Consider the following 19657-nt stretch of genomic DNA (forward strand, 5'->3'; position numbering starts at 1 on the left):
TCGGTAAACTGGCAGTTGACATCCCTCCTGCAATCTGGGACTGCTAGCTCCTAACTGCTCGCCTGCCTGCCTGCCTGATTGCCCCTAACCACTCTGCCAGCCAGCCTGCTTGCCCCAAACTGCCCCTCCTGCTGGCCTGCTTGCCCCCAACTGACATGCCCCTGGTGGCCTGCTCACCCCCAACTGTCCCCCCCTGCCAGCCTGATTGCCCCCAACTGCCCTCCCCTCCTGGCCTGATCACCAGTAACTGCCTCTGCCTCAGCCCTGCCACTATGGCTTTGTCTAGGCAGTGGCCACAGAGCCGCCTGGGGCGACCAAGGAAGCCAAGCCTCCCACGCCCACTCTCCACCAGCTTGGCTCCATGGCTCTGGCCGGTACCGCCATCTTTGCCACATCAATTTGCATATCCCCTCCTTATTGGCTTTGGGCGTCGCCATCTTTATTGCGAAGTGATGGTTAATTTGCATGTTACTCTTTTATTAGATAGGACTAGGGGCCTGGTGCACGAAATTCGTGCACTGGGTGTGGGGGGGGGGGAGTGTCCCTCAGCCCAGCCTGCCCCCTCTCACATACTGGGAGCCCTCAGGCGTTGACCCCCATCACCCTCCGATCACCTGATCGGCCCCTTGCCCAGGCCTGACGCCTCCGCCAGAGGTGTCAGGCTTGGACAGGGGACCCCCATCTCCCCCCGATCACTGGCTCTGGCCCCCGCCCAGGCCTGAGGCCTCTGGCCCAGGAATCATGCCTAGGCAGGGGACCCCCATCTCCCTCTGATCGCTTGTTCCACCCCCCTCCCAAGCCTGACGCCTCTGACCCAGGCTTCAGGCCTGGGCAAGGGGACCATCATATCCCCCCAATCCCCGGCTCTGCCCCCCACCCAGGCCTGATGCCTCGGCCAGAGGAGTTGACCCTCATCACCCTCCGATCACCAATCCCCGGATCGGCCCCTTGACCAGGCCTGAGGCCTCTGGCAGAGGTGTCAGGCCTGGGCAGGGGACCCCCAGCTCCCCGCGGTTGCAGGCTCCGCCCTTGGCCTAGGCGTCCTGCCCGGGCAGCGGGGACTTGCAGTGGCAGCGGGGGGCGCCGCAATCGTGGGCTTCGCTTTAGGCCCAGGCAAGGGACCCCTAGCTCCTGGGACTGCCAGCTTCGACCGTGCCCAGCTCCCATCGCTGGCTCCACCCCTGTTTCCTGCTATCACTGGCCAGGGCGGCAAAGGCGCCTGATTCTCTGATCATGGCTGGGGGGCAGGGCAAAGGCTGCCCCCCAGCTCTTAGCTCTCCCCTGGGTTTTCAATCACTGTCAGTGGCAGGGGGCTTCTTCCTGCTTTCCCTTTCGCCTCCCTGCATTGTGCCTACATATGCAAATTAGCATATGCAAATTGTGCCTACATATGCAAGTTGGCAGTTAACTGCCAATCTTAGTTGGCAGTTAATTTGCATATAGCTCTGATTAGCCAATGAAAACGGTATCGCTGTACGCCAATTACCATTTTTCTCTTTTATTAGATAGGATATGGATAGATGTGGTATCATATACTTTTATATGTACATGCACTTTCATATGTATGTGTGTGTGTGTGTGTGTGTACAAGATAAGTAGCAGATCTGGGCAAATAATACCATCAGACAAGAGTTGCATTTGCAATTGATACTCTCATAGTAAACCATTTTAAAATGTCATATTTGTGCAAAGTCTGTTATTATAACAAATCGGCTGTGGTGATAAGTGTTTAAAAAGGTGAGTTGCCATTGAAGATAGAAATTCCCTTGCTCTGTTTCAAATTACAGAGGATCCTGGGAGGAAATGTGCCATTAAAAATGTATGTTAGAACCCTGTGTTTTGATTTCCAAAAATAGATACTGACACTGTTATTGAGTTAGGAGAAATTTTATACTACAATGAATAAGACTTCTAAACAGATACTTCTTTGTTAGTTTCATTTATTGTTTTATAGTTTGATTAATTATGTGATGACTCTTAATCTTTCTGTACGTAATGAAATATATTTTCTTCCTCCTATTTTAATTCAACTTTCTTTTTTTGTCCTTGGTGAAAAATACTCCCAGAACTCACACTTCAGAGGGACTTGAGACTATGCTGCCTGCATCTTTTGTCACCCGCTTATTGTTAGCAATGATTAGACCACAGGGATAGGTCTTTCTTCATTGTCACCCACAGGCTCCTTACAAGCTGGGATATATATGAAATAAAATGACCTCAATCAGAGAAGGACTACTGTTTAATATATGTCATATCACTGCATTATCCATATTCAATTTGATTTTTTACCTCTTTCTTATTTATATGTAATTCATAAATTTATGACCTTCTACAATGAGTGATATTTTACCATGTTATTCATATTAATACATTTTCTTATATTTTCTTTAAGCTTTGTACTATTCTTATAAAATATCAATTACATTGGATTTCTTAATTTAGTTAATTTCCATTCCCAATCCTTTTCTAGTTCTTGATAGCATAAGCAAGGAGATTCTGAACCCAACATATGTAACCAAAACATGCTATGACTTGCCAAAATGAATACATAATCAGGCTGGAATTCAGCTTCTGTGGCCAAGATCTGTACTCTGTTTATATGACATAATTTTCTTTTATGAGTTCATATTTACTCTTCTGTTTTTTTCTTAAATCATGCAAGTAAGTTGTTTTTTTATTAATTTTCAGGAAAAGGAATTTAATTCTTCTTCTAATTGAGTTTAGGGTTTTGCTATAAATTTGACATATTGCGTTCCAAATAGACATCTGCTTGATTAATTCAGCTTACATTTTGTATTTTATAGGACAGATGTTCCCATGACTATTGAAAGAGAGAAGAAAATCTCTACCAAAAAGGTAAATTATTTAATGTGTTTTCATATTTCTTAGTGGAATCTTAGCAAAATTTTGTTTCATGAAGCCCAACATATAGTTACTTATCTCACTATAAAAAGTTGCTAACATTTTTGAATACAAAGAACTTATGACATTTATATTGTCTAAGTTGCACTATTACTGTACATTTATTTTTTTAAGTATATACACACATTTTGCAATAAATTTTATATTTGAACAAATTTTTCTCTTGGCATAACATAATGATTTTTAAAGTAATTATTATACTTAAAAATGTTATCAAAACCAAAATAGTGGTCTTTTGAACATAAGCCCCTTTTTAAAATACAATAATGAGTATGAGTGTGGCTTTAAAACCAGTTAAATTTGAAACATGCTTCTCCCATATTAATCTCTCTGATTAGCTTTCCTCATTATTCATTGTGGGGGAAAAGTAGGTTTTACAGTCATTCATATGGAAAATAATGCAATAATGAATAAATAATAATACAAGAATAAACTCTGTATTTAGCATACCCACAACTATAAATGTACTTTTCCTCCACCCTGTATTTTTATTGTAACCATTTTGCAATAATACTGAAATTTTGCAAATACTCAGAGAAAAATCATAATTTGCTTGACCTAGATAACTTTTCAAAAGTATTTGATCAAGAATCATGTAACTACTATTTGTTTTAATCCCCAAGTGGAATTAAATAGCACTAAAATCATGTTTCTGTGTTCCTTGGGGTGTTAAAAACTGTACTCATTTTTATATATATGTGCATATATGTATATCCTATATAATAAAGAGGTAATATGCAAATTGATTGCCGCCCCCATGTGGTCACAAGATGGCCACCACAAGATGGCCAGCAGGGGAGGGCAGTTGGGGACAATCAAGCCTGCAGGGGAGGGCAGTTGGGGGGCACCAGGCCTTCAGGAGAGGGCAATTGGGGGCAACTGGGCCAGCAGGGGAGCAGTTAGGCATTGATCCGGTTAGCAGGGGAGTGGTTAGGGGGTGATAAGGCTGGCAGGCAGAAGTGATTAGGGGCAATCAGGCAGGCAGGCAGGCGAGCGGTTGGGAGGCAGCAATCCCAGATTGTGAGAGGGAAGTCCAACTGCCGGCTTAATCGGGCCTAAGCCGGCAGTTGGACATCCCCCGAGGGGTCCCAGGCTGCGAGAGGGTGCAGGCTGGGCTGAGGGACACCACACCCCCCCCCCCTCCCCCCAGTGCACGAATTTCGTGCACCGGGCCTCTAGGAAAAAAAAAAAATAATATATATATATATATATATATATATATATATATATTACTGTTTAAATTAATATATGTGATAGGATAAGCAGCAAAACATTAAAAATTGATTCCCAATTAACAGTATGTATCATAACCATGATTTCAATTACATTCTTTGAGATACGCCAGATATTCAAATTACTTAGTTCCTTATTGAGGACAAATCCAAATGCTCTATTTAGGACTGTGTATTGTAAAACTAAATTTTTAAGTGCTGCTGTGACAACTTTGAGCCTCACAGAGCCCAAAAGACTTAGCCAAGATTCCCCTGCTCTCACCTGATCTGCTCCCCACTCAGCAGGAAGGTCTGTCCATCAGCTAGTTACCCAGCAGCAGGACCACCTGCATCCCACCCAGTCCTCAACTAAATGGGTTTCACTCCCCTTTTTGCTCACAAGATTATTTAAACCAACCAATTTTATCCTCCAGAGGGAACCAAAGGTCACCACCTCTTCTTGTTACTACAAAGCCTGACTCCCCAGCCTATGCTGATTCATTTTACTCCCAAGTATAACCCCCCGTGGCCCTGGGTAGCAGGTGGTGCCCTCCTCTCCTGGGCTGTGAGGCTGTGTGATGAATAAGCCACTACCAATCCCATCTGTCCAAAGTCAAATGTTGTATGTTTGTCTACCTCATATTATTTAGGTTCAGGATCACTCCTTCACCGATGGGGTGGATAGAAGATGATCAGAACAGACTGGTAATTAAGCCTCTGCATAGTTTTGAAAACTTACACATGAATAGAGGGCCACCTTACCTGTACAAGGAAGTGAAGCAAAGGCTCACAGATAATCCTACGATTGCCACCCCCCCTCCCATCTGGCATCACTACCCATACAGTACAGTCTCAGTACAGACTGGATGGGTCAAAGTCTTGAATTCCTATACTTTGAAACATAAACACAAAATATTTTATTCGAAAAAGTGTAACGTAGGTTGATATTAATTACCTGTCATCACCATAAAAGTAATCTCATTGAAGTACTCATTGACTATTTAAATTAGAGCCAATCAGATAGTCTGAGAACTCTCTCAAGGCAGTCCAGGCGCACAGTCAAGCTCTCTGTGATTAAATATGATCACTTGATTTACAGGGTTGCTGGCTATGCCAGCTAAATTTTGGAGGATGTACAAAATGATGATTTATTCATCTTGGAATAATTGATCAGGAGCCATTTTCATTTCCTACAACAATTTTTATTATGGGTGTTGGGGAACATAAATAAAAAGAAACCTGCCAACCCAGTGAATCCTGTCTACAAAGGTAAAAATTAATTAAACCATTTTATTATTGAATAACCGTTAAACTAGACTGTGATACACACAACAGGAACTCTGATAAAGAGATTGCAAAGACAGAAAGTAATTTCATCCTTTTATATAGCCAGACAGGTACAACCCATTACAAACATGTTCTCAAGATAAATGATGTTATCATCAAGTATAATGAATGGACAACATCACTAGGTACACGTAGTTAATTCTGGATTCACCTGGCAATTGGGGTTGCTACCCGTGTTACCTACTTGTTTTTACCCAAAGGAAAAAATGAAATGTCTCCCATATCTATGGAAAGCAAGTCCTTGGGACTTGGAACCAGGTGCCTAGTTGAATCCCCACAGAGACAGGCAGAAAGGGGCTATGTCTTCCTTGATGTTTACATTTCAAAGAGATGGCTCTAAGGCCCATAAAGAAAAGCATTCCTGGGTTATAAAACAAGCAAGAGGCTTATTTCGCTTTCTGAAAAGGGTGACATGCACCTTCAAGGGATGGAGAAAGAATTTACAATTACACATTTTCTAAAGAAAATTCTCTGAGCGAATGGAGAGGGTTGGAAAGTCCCTTTCCCTTTTGTCACCAGGGAAAATTCTATGCTTTAAAAATGTATTAACCTTTGTACAGGGCAAAACAATGATATGGTTTCTTTTTACCATGTCTTGAGTATAATAGAGGGGAGTGCTTTATCTTTTTTATAGTAGATGGCAGAGGGGGGTCACACAATTAAAGTGCTATCCAATCAGATAAGATAGGTGACAGATCCCCCTTGCCATCTGGGAATTGTTATCTGCTTTCCCAAGATATTATTTCTTCCAACTCTGAACTTGGTAAAAGCCTTTAGGTATAGTTTCAGTCTAATTATAAATATCACCAGATAATCCTGATCCCATGCAATTCACTGTGTAACTGAGCTTTGGCTGTTGTTAGGAAGGTTGGTCTAGTAGATCATACCAGTGCTGAAATCCCAGTAGCTGAAAACCACTTGGTTTCTTCTAGTTCATGTTCCATTTCCATTTCAGGTCAGCTCAGGGGATCAGTTCTACATGGGCACTGGGGAACTCAAGATCACGGAGACCACACAATACTGTAAGTGCTCTGTTTGGAATACATGGTCGCCTTATTTGTGGGTCAGAAGAGATAGGGAAAGGATCACCTGTCTGCTCTGAAACTATCTGGCTTAGATGCGAGCACATGATTCTGGCCACAGGCCATTGGCCGGCACTTGCTCTGGGGCCTCACCTCATGCCTGGCCGGGCAGTGGGGTAGCCTGGATGTTGGATCTGCTCAGCCCCCTCTCTGTTGCCTTTCTAAGAGCTGCTTAGCCTTGTCCAGCATCCAGCCTCCTTCCCTACAGCAGCCTGTATACAGTGACTGCTTGATGAGGGTGAGGGGAAAAGGTCCCAGCTGTTTGATCATTCCAATTCTGCCATCTCTGAAGAACCATCACAGCTCCAGAGCCTCACAGGGTGGCTGAGGCGGTGAGCATGTTCTCTGTGGACCCTCTCACCCCTTCACTACAGGAACCGATCCTGAGATACATTTCCCAACAAATTTTGTGCAAGCCAATCTTTGAGGCAGAGTCTGCTCCCCAGGGAGCTTGACCCCATCTATATTACAATCATCAGAGTGCTTCTTAAAAATGCAAATGACTGGCCTTGATCCCAGGCCTGCAGAATTAATATCGAGGGGAGGAGGCTGGAATCCGCATTATTAAAAACCACCCCAGAAAATTATTTTCCTCATTCAAGTGACACTAGCAATGACAGTTGTAATTACTTTGATTATATACAAAATTGAAGAGTTGAAGGGGGTAGGGAGGTGCTCAGAGAATTAAAAAAACCTTGCAGGCTCTTCTGTCAAAATCATTTATGTTAAAATAGAAAATGTCTACAAGTGAACTCAGTGAGTAATAAACAAGCTACTTGCAGAAATAAAGATTTAATATCTACAGACATGAAATGCAGGACTGATATCAATTCTATGAGCCAAATTAGCATATGTGAAAACAGTTTTATATCTCACACCCCTAGTGCCTGAATGTCTCACGGTAGCCACTTCCCTTCCTCAGTGAGCTTCGGAAACTGTGAACCTGAATGGCCAAATGGCCACTGCTGAGCTGAGTCAAATCAGCTTTTGAAGCCATTACTTGACCCTGAGACTGACATTATCAAAGTGGATATGTAACCCAACTCTTTCTTTCACATTAGAGATAAATTAGTTTTTCCAGCCTTCTTCTTGTTCAGATCTCAATGGGAACTCCAACTGTTCTTTCTTCTTTTTATCAAGAATGAACCCCTTGCCCTAGCCAGTTTGGCTCAATGGATAGAGCATTGGCCTGCAGACTGAAGAGTCCCGGATTCGATTCTAGTCAAGGGCATGTGCCTCAGTTGCTGGCTCCTCCCCAGTCCGGGCCCTGGCAAGGGCTCGTGCAGGAGGCAAACAATTTATGTGTTTCTCTCACATGGATGTTTCTCCCTGTCTTTCCCTCTCTCTTCCACTCTCTCTAAAAATCAATGAGAAAAAAACATATTCTTGGATGAAGATTTCTAATGAAAGAACCTCTTAATATAGTCAATAATACTGCCACAACTATATATGGGGCCAGGTAGGTACTGGAAATATCAGGGGGAACACTTCGTAAAATGTATGATTGTCAAACACTATACTGTACACCTGAAACCAAAACAAAATAATTCTGAAAGTAAACGGTAATTGAAAAAATAAAAATAGAAAGAATTTTTTTAATTAACCTCTTATTGACACACACAAGAAAATTAGAAAATGATAGAACAGAGAATTAAAGATGTGGAGGAAAGGGGGATTAACCCCTTAGGCGCTGCCTTGCTAAGACGTGTAGTATGAAGCAAAAGGAAAAAAAAATGTATGTCTCCTAAGCATTTATCAATCCTCCCATAGTTTAAAGTTAGTAGAAAAAGATCACATGACCCCTGCAATTAACAGACACACCTACATAAAGACCCACAGTGCTTGTGCAATCTGTTTGCACCCCATTGGTGATGCTATAACCCTGCCTGGCCTGCTCCAGGGACCATGGCTGATTTGAACTGTTCCCCTTGAACACTTGCACAAGCTCAAGTGACTTCCATTGCATCATCACTCTAGTTCAATGGTTCTCAACCTTCTGGCTGTTTAAATACAGTTTCTCATGTTGTGACCCAACCATAAAATTATTTTCGTTGCTACTTCATAACTGTAATGTTGCTACTGTTATGAATCATAATGTAAATATCTGATATGCAGGATGGTCTTAGGCGACCCCTGTGAAATGGTTGTTCAACCGCCAAAGAGGTCGCGACCCCCAGGTTGAGAACCACTGCTCTAGTTATTAAAAACCAACAAATGACCCATTTTAATTCAAAATTGGTATATTTTCTCATTGATTTTTGCATTAATTTTGAGTTTAAATGTTATATGACATTATTATTTTCTGATTACTGTGTTTTCTGGCAGCCCCTAAAAGTATGTGTCTGGGAGGAGTGGCTCTCCCCCTCCTCTCATCCTGATCTCAGCTTTTCCACAAGGGATCATTGCTTTTGTACACTGGTACTCTCTGAGTTCTACATGTGAGCACCCTCTAATTTCTGGTGTTTGCCTTATTTACAAACCACAGTGAAGTCGTAGAAAGGACACTGAACTGGGAGTGAGAAAACCTGGGTAATGTGTTAGCTCTGGAACTTTTTCTCTGTGTGAACTTGGAAAGCCATAGACTCATTTACATTTAGTTTTTTTAAAAATTTATAGAATGGGAATAATTATAGTTCGTTTATTACACTCAGAGTATTGTTGGAGAATTAGATTAGCTAAAGTGTAAAAGCATTCACAATAATGACATTGATGTATACTTGTTAGATTTATATTTGTTGGGAACATGTTTGATGAAGGTGTACATGGAAGAAACGCATCCCCATTACATGGCCAGTGGTTGCTAACTGAAATGTCTTTCTCCCCATCTTCATTATTTCTTCCTCCTTTAAATCCATATGTTCCTAATTCTTGTGTCCGCGGACCAATAAAGGCTAAGATTTGTGTGTCAGTACTGGAGGCAAGTTTCTGAGAGCGCGCTTCCCTGACCAAATATGTCGCCACCTGGAAACTTGTTAGAAATGCAGACTCCCAGACAGCATGCTTGGGCCAGCAATGTGCGTTTCAGAAGCGCTCCCGTGATTCAGATGCGTCCCAGTGTTTGGGAACCACTGGGCTGGAGAGGGAAGGAGGACACTCCCACTGCCACTCTGTCTTCAGAGCTAGAACTTGGATTTCATTATTCAGAAGTCTCACAAAATTACTCTCTGCCTTTACATTTAATCATTCACTTCCAGGCCACATCTTGCTTCTTCTATTTTTTTCCAGCTTTATTGAGATATAATTAACAATTAAAATTGTATGATAGTGAAGGTGTGCAACATAATGATTTGATGGATGGATGTGTTATAAAAGGATTCCCCTTGTTTTATTTTTTCTATCCTGTCATTTAACGGTCTTCTTTTTTCCTGTGAAAATGAGTGTTACACAGCAATCACCCAGAGCACTTGGGGAAAAGTAATGACTCCTGGCTTCTGCCTGGAAATAGGACCCTTTGGCAGGAACACCTAAACTGGTTTCAATGAAGTCATTTCCGCACTGCCATTTGAATCATGCAGTTAATAGAGTGAGATTTTAAAAAGTACACAACTACAGCTGTACACAGCTACAACTTAATTAGCTGTTACTCATCAATGCTTAATCAATGCCTGGTTTTGCTTAATGTGCTTATTCCATAAGAATTTAAATTCTCAGTTGACAGGATTAGCAGGTTAAACATGGAAGATTAAACACAAGCTATTATGTTTCCGTGCTCCCACAAATCCACTGAAACTAAATAAGTGAACAACAGAGACATAATCCCTTAGAAAAAGGGAAATGAAGACGTGGAAACTTTGGATTTTGGAGTATCGATGATAAGCTTTTCTTCATAACTGCAGTTCAGAATCATGAGAGTCAGTAATAGGATGGAGATCAGCTTTTTAATGGGGAAAAAAAGAAAAAAGTTGTGTTGGAAAAGAGGTGTTAGGAGTGCAATGAAAACAGCTAGCTCAGTGTCCTTTGAGCAGATGCAGCTCTGGGACCCTCACCAGGTCCCCCGGACAGCAAACCGAAGTGGGTCCTCTCTACAGTCAGGAAGAAGGGCTGGGCCAAGCACTCCCATCAGATAAGTCACATCCTCTTCCGAGGGAGAAGTGAGGTGGTCCACAAGGGAACTGTTGTAGCTCTAATGGGGAGGGCCCACTGAGGAAACACTTACCCCAGTGATATGTTGTCTTGGCTCTAAACCATTGGGTTTAACTTTGATCTGATGTCTTCAGAAGGTGACTTTTGTCCCTCATGATAGGAAATGGGTGGTGGGTCAAAACAGTTCTGCTTCTACCTTCCACGAGGTAGGTCCATCCAAACCGATCTTCCTGAGATAATGGGTGAATGACTAGATTTTGCTCACAAAAGGCTCTGAAATAGGTGGGGAGAGCACGTTAAATACACAAAATGCACATGAATCCCAAGGCCACTTCATCTTCAGGCTGAAATTACACTCACTGTTCTGTTTCCAAATGACATCCACCCATATGACCAATAGCGTCAGAGTAGTGAAGGTGATTCTAGAATAAAAAGCCAACAGCATAAAAATGTCCCATGTTTGAACATAAACTTCCTCTGTGATCAGATTCTAAAGTTGTGGTTTAAGTCCAAAAATCAAATTCCCATGTATGAACCATTTTTTCCTGACGGGCCATGGTCCTGAATTGCACTGCAGAAGATAAAGAAATTGGGATTTTCATCTTTTATATATTGTTAAAACCAGTGGGATGTTAGTGTGGGCTTCTAGCACATTCTATGTTCAATGACATCACATCCATGAAATCTTCCAAAGTGGGAATGTTGACCGGATGGAAATCATCAAATGTTATAAATCAGACATTTTTGTTTGTTTTTCCTCTACAACAGCAAGTTGACCAGCACACAATTAATTAATACAACTAGGTTATTATCCACACATAAATTTCCTTGCTGGAAAGGGGGTGGACTGCATGATAGTCTATTCATGGTAAAAGCAATAGACAGATACAAGGTTTTAAAAAGACATTTTTATAGCTGTTTCCTGTTGTTACTAGCCACAAGTGAGGAAAGAGATGAAATTCTCTTCCACAGTGGGGTAGCGGAATGTCTTTCTCAAGCAATAGTTGTAGGCCAGGAAAAGGGCAGCTGGCAGGGATCCCCACAGACATTGCAGGAGAATGAAGGCAGGAACAGGAGAGTGGCCAAAGTGAGTGTCTTATTCCCAGTAGCCTGACATTTTTACAAGCTACTAGAGTTCAACTCATCTCCTCCCTGAATTGGTCCTTCATCTCTTTCATTTCCCACATGCTGAAGCATTTCAGACTATGGGCAAGTCACAATAATAGGGATTTCTTATGCTGCCTTAAGAAATGTGTCGTGAGCCCAGCAGGCTCCAGCATGTGTACTGGTGGCCTCCGTGAGAGCTTTACCCAACTGTAATATTGCCTCTTATGAGAAAAGATTTTCAAATCAAATCTGACAATTAGGAGGTTAAAATATTGGGAACTTTTAGGACCCTGTGAAAAAATACTAAGTTCAATCCTCACGGCCTATGGCCCACAGAGTATTAGTTTTGAGAAGCATTGAAAGGAAGAGGGGGGTGCTGAGTGAAACTATGTTAATTCTTCTAGCGGGTGTTACACAGGGTGGGACAAAAGTTGCCTTACAGTTGTGAATATGCGAAACGCAGAGCATATTCTTGAATTATCATTTATTAATTATTTTCCATATAAACAACAGTAAACCTACTTTTGCCCCACCTTGTATATTGTAAAAAACCCACAACAAATAAAACTTGGCAACGTAAGTTAAAGTTGAAGACTTCACAAACTGCACCACCCTTCTGTATATTATGTAAATAAGAGTTGTATTTTATCAGGATCTGGGAAAACAATGTTTCCCCATCACTCAGCTGCCGCCACTGTGCAGAATGTTACGGTGCTTTTAGTGTAGTGGGAAAAGATGTGTTTAAAACACCCTGTAGACAGAAAGAAGCTCCTATGGATCTGTGCCCAATTTTTAGATTAATGGTGGGCACACCCTGGTGTATGTGGGCATATGCATTTGTCGATTTACAGGTTGGGAATAGGTAGGTATTATGTAACTACTGCTTTCATACATATATGATTGGAAATGGCCCATGCCTTCATGGGTTGTGTATGACCATAGTACACGCATATGGGGCTATCTCTATAAAGGAGAAGAAAGTACTAATTATCCTTATTAGTTCTTTGATTTTTTTATCTTTGAATGTTCTGAAATCAAGGTAGTTTGGAGACTTCTAGTGGGTCCTACTTAGAAGACATGAAATATTATTTATCTAGTGATTATCACACTTTATCCTGTAAGAAAATCCTTTTCCCTATTTTTACCTCTTAAGCAGAAGTTCATTTTGTGCAACTGATAAACAGAACTTTCCTCCTTGAAGCAAAATGAGGACTCTGTGGATTTAGCCGCCCATCACCCAGCTTCCATAGGAATCCTGGGCAGCTCCTTTTCCTTCCACTCCTCATGACCCTCTCTGGGGTCTCAAGATTTGTGACTTCCAATCTACAGATCTAGGAAAATCTGTTTAAGAATGGAGAAACTGAAACTTAATGAAGCAAGGGAATAAATAGGGAATTTAAAAATATTTTTTCTTTGCTCATTGCTTTTTCTGGTATTGATTCTCATATATTTTGGGGGTACAGGATACAGGGGACAAAGTTATTTGACTCAGATCACTGCCTAGGGTAGCCTTACCAATCCCCTCAGCTGCACTAAACTTTATACAGACTTCTTTCTGACTAAAACTTATCATTGTAAATTCTTTCTCTGCCCGCTTAGAGATGTAAATCTGTTTAAAAGTCTCCTCCTGCTCGTTTTCAATTCAGAAATATCTTTCCTAAAGACCGGGAGAGCCATCCCTTTGAAGAGCCTAACTTCAGAGGGCTTCTTGCGCTTAAGTTGTAAAAGGACCTCTTGTCATAAAGATATTTAAAAAGTTGACTTTCTCTTTGGGAAAAGCCAGTTAGCAAACACACTGGCCTAGGATAACCCTCCAGCCCATCTGTTTTAGTGGAATTGAATTTGGACTCAGCATTGACCTCTCCCCTCTATTGCAATAGCCTTGAATAGTTTTCTTTACTTGTTCAACTTTGGTGCAAATTTAAAGCTTGATTCTGCTACTTCACTTAAAATTCTTTTATCTATTTATCTATCTGTTTATTATTTACTTATACTTATTATGTATTGGTCTTGGGTGTACAGCTTAGTGGTTAGATAATCATATACTTTGCAGTGTTCCCCTGATATTTCCAGTACCCTCATCTGGCACCATACATATTTATCACCATATTATTGACTATATTGCCTATACTTTACTTATTTCCCTGTGACTATTTTGTAACCACTAATTTGTGATTCTTAGTCCTTTCACCAATGCCCCAACCCCTCTCCCCTCTGGCAATCACCATTCTCTCTCTGTATCTATGAATCTGCATCAATTTTTGTCTAATCTTACAGCTATATAAAATTAGGTCTATAAAATGGGGGTTCTAATAGTGTCTAATTTCAGAGGTGTTGTGATAACCAAATGAAATAACACATGAAATGTCTTTAGCACAGTGCCTGGCTCATAGAAAGTACTAGCAATTATAATAAGATAGTGTCCCAAAATAATTGAATTATCAGAATTCTTTCTCTTTTCATTGCTGTGCTAACATCTCAGGTTCATTATGCAATTAAGCACATTCTTCACTATTTAGGGACATTTAGCTACATTGTGAATTAATCTTTTCACCTCTCATGTTAGACTTTGCCCACACATGGCTCTTTCACGGACAATTAGCGCTTCTCTGTTTGGGTTACTGCTGCCAGCTTATTAACACCTCCCCAAAGGAGACCAAGGGATGAGAAAGAGATAAAACCCTAAAATAAGATTGCCTGCATGGCTCTTGAGAAAAATGATTCTGAGAAATGTAATGTTGAGGATTCTGTCTCTTGATACATTTCTAGCTTCTTGCCCTGATAGCTCCTGACTAGTTTAGTGGTTTGTTGGCTCTAGATCAGAGGTTCTCAACCTGTGGGTCGCGACCCCTTTGGGGGTCGAACGACCCTTTCACAGGGGACGCCTAAGACCATCGGAAAACACATATATAATTACATATTGTTTTTGTGATTAATCAGTGTGCTTTAATTATGTTCAGTTTGTAACAATGAAAATACATCCTGCATATCAGATATTTACATTACGATTCATAACAGTAGCAAAATTACAGTTATGAAGTAGCAACGAAAATAATTTTATGGTTGGGGGTCACCACAACATGAGGAACTGTATTAAACGGTCGCAGCATTAGGAAGGTTGAAACCACTGCTCTAGATAGATAACAGATAAGTATTTTTTATTTTTTATTTTATTTTAGTTGCGAGGTGAGAGTTTTGTTTTGTTTTGGACTCCCACTCACTTGAGAAATTTAATTCAATACTGAAACCTTTTCCGAATTGTAGAATTCATCTCTAAAATAAACCAAGAAGTTGAATAAATAAATATGCCTGTTCAATGAGTTCATTTCAACTGGGCCTAATGGAACACAAATAGAGAGCTATTTTTTTTTTAACATTGCCGAAGTTCAAATTCTTTGCTTCCAGGTTTGAAAAGCCATAGTAATCCACAGATGGACTTTATGAGGCTTTATTAAAACTGCATTTTAGTGATAACATTTTATATTTGTTGACATTTTCAAAAATAGTAGCTTAAAAATCCATTTACACTTGGATGTTTTTTATTGTTTCAAGACCTGCTAGAAATACTGTTACCCAACACCTGTTGAGTGTAGGCTAATTAGGTCTTCTGGCATCAACAGGGAGATTAAGATACTGCAAATTATCAAAACGCTCTCTGCATCCCATCTTTAACTCCTTTTTTGAGTTCTAATGGAAAAGACTGCCTGTCAGAGATTTGAACTGAAGAATAAGTAGTCTGTTTTACCTTCACTATTTTTTTTTTTTTTTTGCTTTCAGAAATATAAAAAATACATCAAAGAAATGTTTTTTGGTCACTGTTTTGCCTTTTGATCCTTTCTAGTCAAAGATTTATATTAAAGTACATTTCAGTGGTTATGATGGTAAGATTTAAAAAACACACATGATATACAGGATAAAGAGGGAAGGGGGAATGGCATTGAAAAATAATATATTTCCTGACACATTAAATACCGTTTAGAAGAGCAGCTGATTCTTCAGTCTACCTGGTGGGTCCTCAGATGGTGTCTCAGTGATGAGATTTAGACCCTCCAGGAGCTTGGATAGGAGTGTAGAAGTGTCCCCTTGATTTCTGGGAGTTCTTAAAACTGATCCTCCAGTTCTTGAAGCCAAAAAGGACTTAATCATGTTTGTTAGGCCATGTCTTTTCTGGAGACCCTTAATGTCCTTAGGTTGTCTTAGGAAAACGCTGTGATGACTAAATTCCAGTTGTTTATTAGCATGGGAATAATACAGTGGGAAAATATGGGTATAGTGAGCCAAAGACTCTTTTGCTTAAAAATAAACCAAAAATGTGCCTATTACAACATGGTTCACAAAAGCCTCATTGGTCTCTGTGAAGTCTTAAGCAAGTCTTTGTGGGAGGAAAGAATGTATTCTTCTTGAGCTGTGGTTATAAAACCACTCAGGCTTGGAGGGTATAATTAAAGTTTTTTCTCTCACTGGTGTCAGTCAGAGCTGGGCTCCTAATGGAACACAGGCTTGAATTCTCTATGGAGGTAGAATAGTAACTGGCTAAAATGTGTAACATGATCAACTTATTTTACATGAAAAAATGCTCAACATCAGTAATCATCAGAGAGATGCAACTTAAAACCATAATGAGATATTACTTCACACCTGTCAGAATGACTCCTGTCAATAAAACTACAAACAAGTGTTGTCAAAGATGTGGAGGAAAGGGAACCCTCATGAACTGTCTGGGGAATGCAGATTGGTACAGCCACTGTGGGAAGCAGTATGGAATCCTATCTAATAATAGACAAACATGGTAATTGACCGTACCTTCGCTATGCCTCCCATGGGCTAATCAGCATGATATGCAAATTAACCATCAACAAAGATGGCGGCTAATTTGCATTCTGCAGGCAGGGTGGGACAGCGCAGACCCCAGTGTGAGAGCCACCATCCAGGCCCCCGTGTGTGACCCCAGAAGCCACCTGCCTGCCACCCATGATCAGATACGATACTGGGCTGAAGGCCAGCCCAAGAAGCCGCAGAAGCCCCAGAAGCCACCCAGAAGCCGGTGATCGGGGAGAGATGGGGGTCCCCTGCCCAGGCCTGACACCTCTGGCAGAGGCGTTAGGCCTGGGCAAGGGGCTGATCCGGCGATTGGAGGGTGATGGGTGTGGACACCTCTGGCTGAGGTGTCAGGCCTGGGCTAGGGCAGAGACGGCGATGGGAGGGAGATGGGGATCAAGGCTCTGGCCGAGGCAACAGGCCTGGGCGAGTGCAGAGCCGGTGATTGGGGGGAGATGGGTGTCCCCTGCCCAGGGGATTGGTGTGAACTACAGAGGAAACACCTTTTCTGACCACTCATTGGCTAAGCTCCCTGTATGCCACTGGTAATATTCTTAGTAACTTGGGTAATAAGAATCCAAAAAGGTGATCTAGGGTTTTTCACCACATCCTGGTGAAAAAAACGAAGGTCTGCTGCTAGAGGGCTAAGAAATGTCATATCCTGCCCTAGCCACTTTGGCTCAGTGGATAATGCCTTGGCCTGCCGATGGCAGGGTCTGGGTTCAATTCTGACCAAGGGCATGTACCTAGGTTGCAGGCTCCTCCTTGGCCAGGGCCCACGTCAGGGCTCATGCAGGAGGCAACCAATCAAAGCTTTCCTCTCACGTTGAGGTTTCTCTCTATCTTTCCCTTTCTCTTCCACATTCTCTAAAAATCAATGGAAACATATCCTCAGGTGAGGATAAAAAAAAATAATAATAAAGAAATTATTATTATATGAAAGACACATCTTGAAAATGCCTAAAGAAAGTTGTCTTTTTTTCCATGGTGAAGGGACTGGAGTCCGTGTTGATGAAAAAACCTTGCTGGCTGGGATGACTGGCAGTGGCTGCAGCAGCGGGGTTATGGGGCTGGTGCCTTCCCCTGATCAGCCCTGTCACCTTCCACAAAGGGAGGCCAGACTGCAGCATAGGCCCACTCCCCAAGGGGAGCAGGGATGGGGCCTAAGCCGTCACTAGGACATCCCCTGAGGGCTCCCAGTATGTGAGAGGGGGCAGGCTGGGCTGAGGGACACCCCCCAGTGCACAAATTTTGTGCACCGGGCCCCTAGTTCTTTTAGAAAATTAAAAATGGAACTGCCTTATAACCCAGTGATTCCACTTCTGGATGTGGAAAGACTAAATTGAAAGAATATATGCACCCTTATGTTCACTGCAGCAGTATTTACAATAGCCAATATTTGGAATCAGCCAAAGTGCCCATCAGTAAATGAGTGAATAAAAAAGCTGTGGTACATTTACACAGTGAAATACTACTCGGCTCTAAAATAAGAAGGAAATCTTACCTTTTGTAACAGCATGGATGAACCTGGAGAATATTATGCTAAGTGAAATAAGCCAGTCAGAGAAAGACACATACCATTTGATCTCACTCACATATGGACTATAATGAACAAAATGAACTAACAAGCAAAATAGAGACAGACTCATAGATAGACATCTATTGGAGTGGGGGAGGGGGAAGCAGGGCTGGGTTTGGGGGTGGTGGTTGAGAGATTGAACAACAACAACAACAAAAACAGAAAAAACTCATAGGCATGAACAGCAGTGTGGTGATTGCTGGGACGGAGGAGGTTGGGAATGGAGGTGGGTGGAAGAAGGTATAGTGGGGATAAATGGTGATAGAGAGAGACTTGACTTGGGGTGGTGAACACACAATGCAGTCTACAGATGATGTGTTATAGAATTGTGCACATGAAACCTGTATAATTTTGTTAACCAGTGTCACTCCAATAAGTTCAATAAAAAGGAAAAGACTGAAGTTGCTAAAGGAAAATGACATCCTAATTAATTAAATTTGATTGAGCTTCAACAATTAAAAAAAAGACTTGTTAGAGGTTACCATAATGAAAAACCATGATTGGTCACTTCTGATCTGACAATCAGCTAATGTTTTTAGATCACAGACACATATTTTGAATATAACTATAAATATCAATGCATTATGTGATATATAGGAGTGTCATAATATTCCTTTGCAATCTCATTTTTGGATTGCATATATTACTTATAAATAACAATATCTAGTATTCTATTTACAAATTTGATAGCATAATTTCTGTATTACTGAAAGTATTTAAAATCACATCCATTGGTACTTTTATTTAAAATAATCAATATACTTTCTTCAACATTTTTAATTGTTTATTTTGTTCCTAGAATTATACTTATAATAAATTATCTAATAGTCCAAAGAGACAGAAGTGAATGAAATAAAGAAAAAGGTAGATGACCAGTCTTATTAAAAATATCATTTGTCTTTCTAAAAACACTATTAAAAATGTCTTCATTCTGTTATAGTTATATTTCCCTATTTTATTATCTCATTTGTTCAGCAAATGTCTTGAAAAACAAGACTCTACAGCCCTCTTTCTTCTGCTATGTTCTTACTATATGGATGTATTCACTTGTTTGTTTTATTTGATCAACATTTATTGTTTACCAAACTTTATAGTAGATATTATATAACTGAAGTATGGAAATTCCACAGGGTTTTTTATTTTACCTGATACTACAACTTCTCCTTTGTCAAAAAAGTAATTCATGTTCAGGCTTTCAGAAATCATTTTTATGAGCCTAATTCTTAAGTGTATAGGTTGTCCCAAAAAAATGTATACACATACATTTTTTCATAGCTCAATTAATGGTTTCTTTATTTTCAGATTTAACCCATTGGAATTAATAATTATTCAAAGTGTGCATACATTGTTTTGGGACACCCTGTATATTCTTCATCTTAATCTCTATCAAATTCCAAAATATATATTTATAAGAATTAACACAAAGTTCTACAAATGTGAAGGGTACTACAAAGTAAGTTTTATTCAAATTTAATTTGTAATCTCACTCAGGACTTTTCTTCTATTAT

The 19657-nt window shown here is 40.7% G+C and overlaps 1 protein-coding gene across 1 annotated transcript in view; it reads left to right on the forward strand.

The window, feature by feature from the left end:
- Positions 1–19657, forward strand: part of LOC308523056 (uncharacterized protein) — a 113751-nt gene that overhangs the window by 35816 nt on the left and 58278 nt on the right. The window contains exons 3-4 of the mRNA XM_081096721.1: positions 2805–2856; positions 6436–6502. Coding sequence (XP_080952847.1) covers positions 2805–2856; positions 6436–6502 — 119 coding nt within the window. The remainder of the gene's footprint in view (positions 1–2804; positions 2857–6435; positions 6503–19657) is intronic.

This window comes from Myotis nattereri (genome assembly GCF_964212035.1).
Source record: "Myotis nattereri genome assembly, chromosome: 8".
NCBI lineage: Eukaryota > Metazoa > Chordata > Mammalia > Chiroptera > Vespertilionidae > Myotis > Myotis nattereri.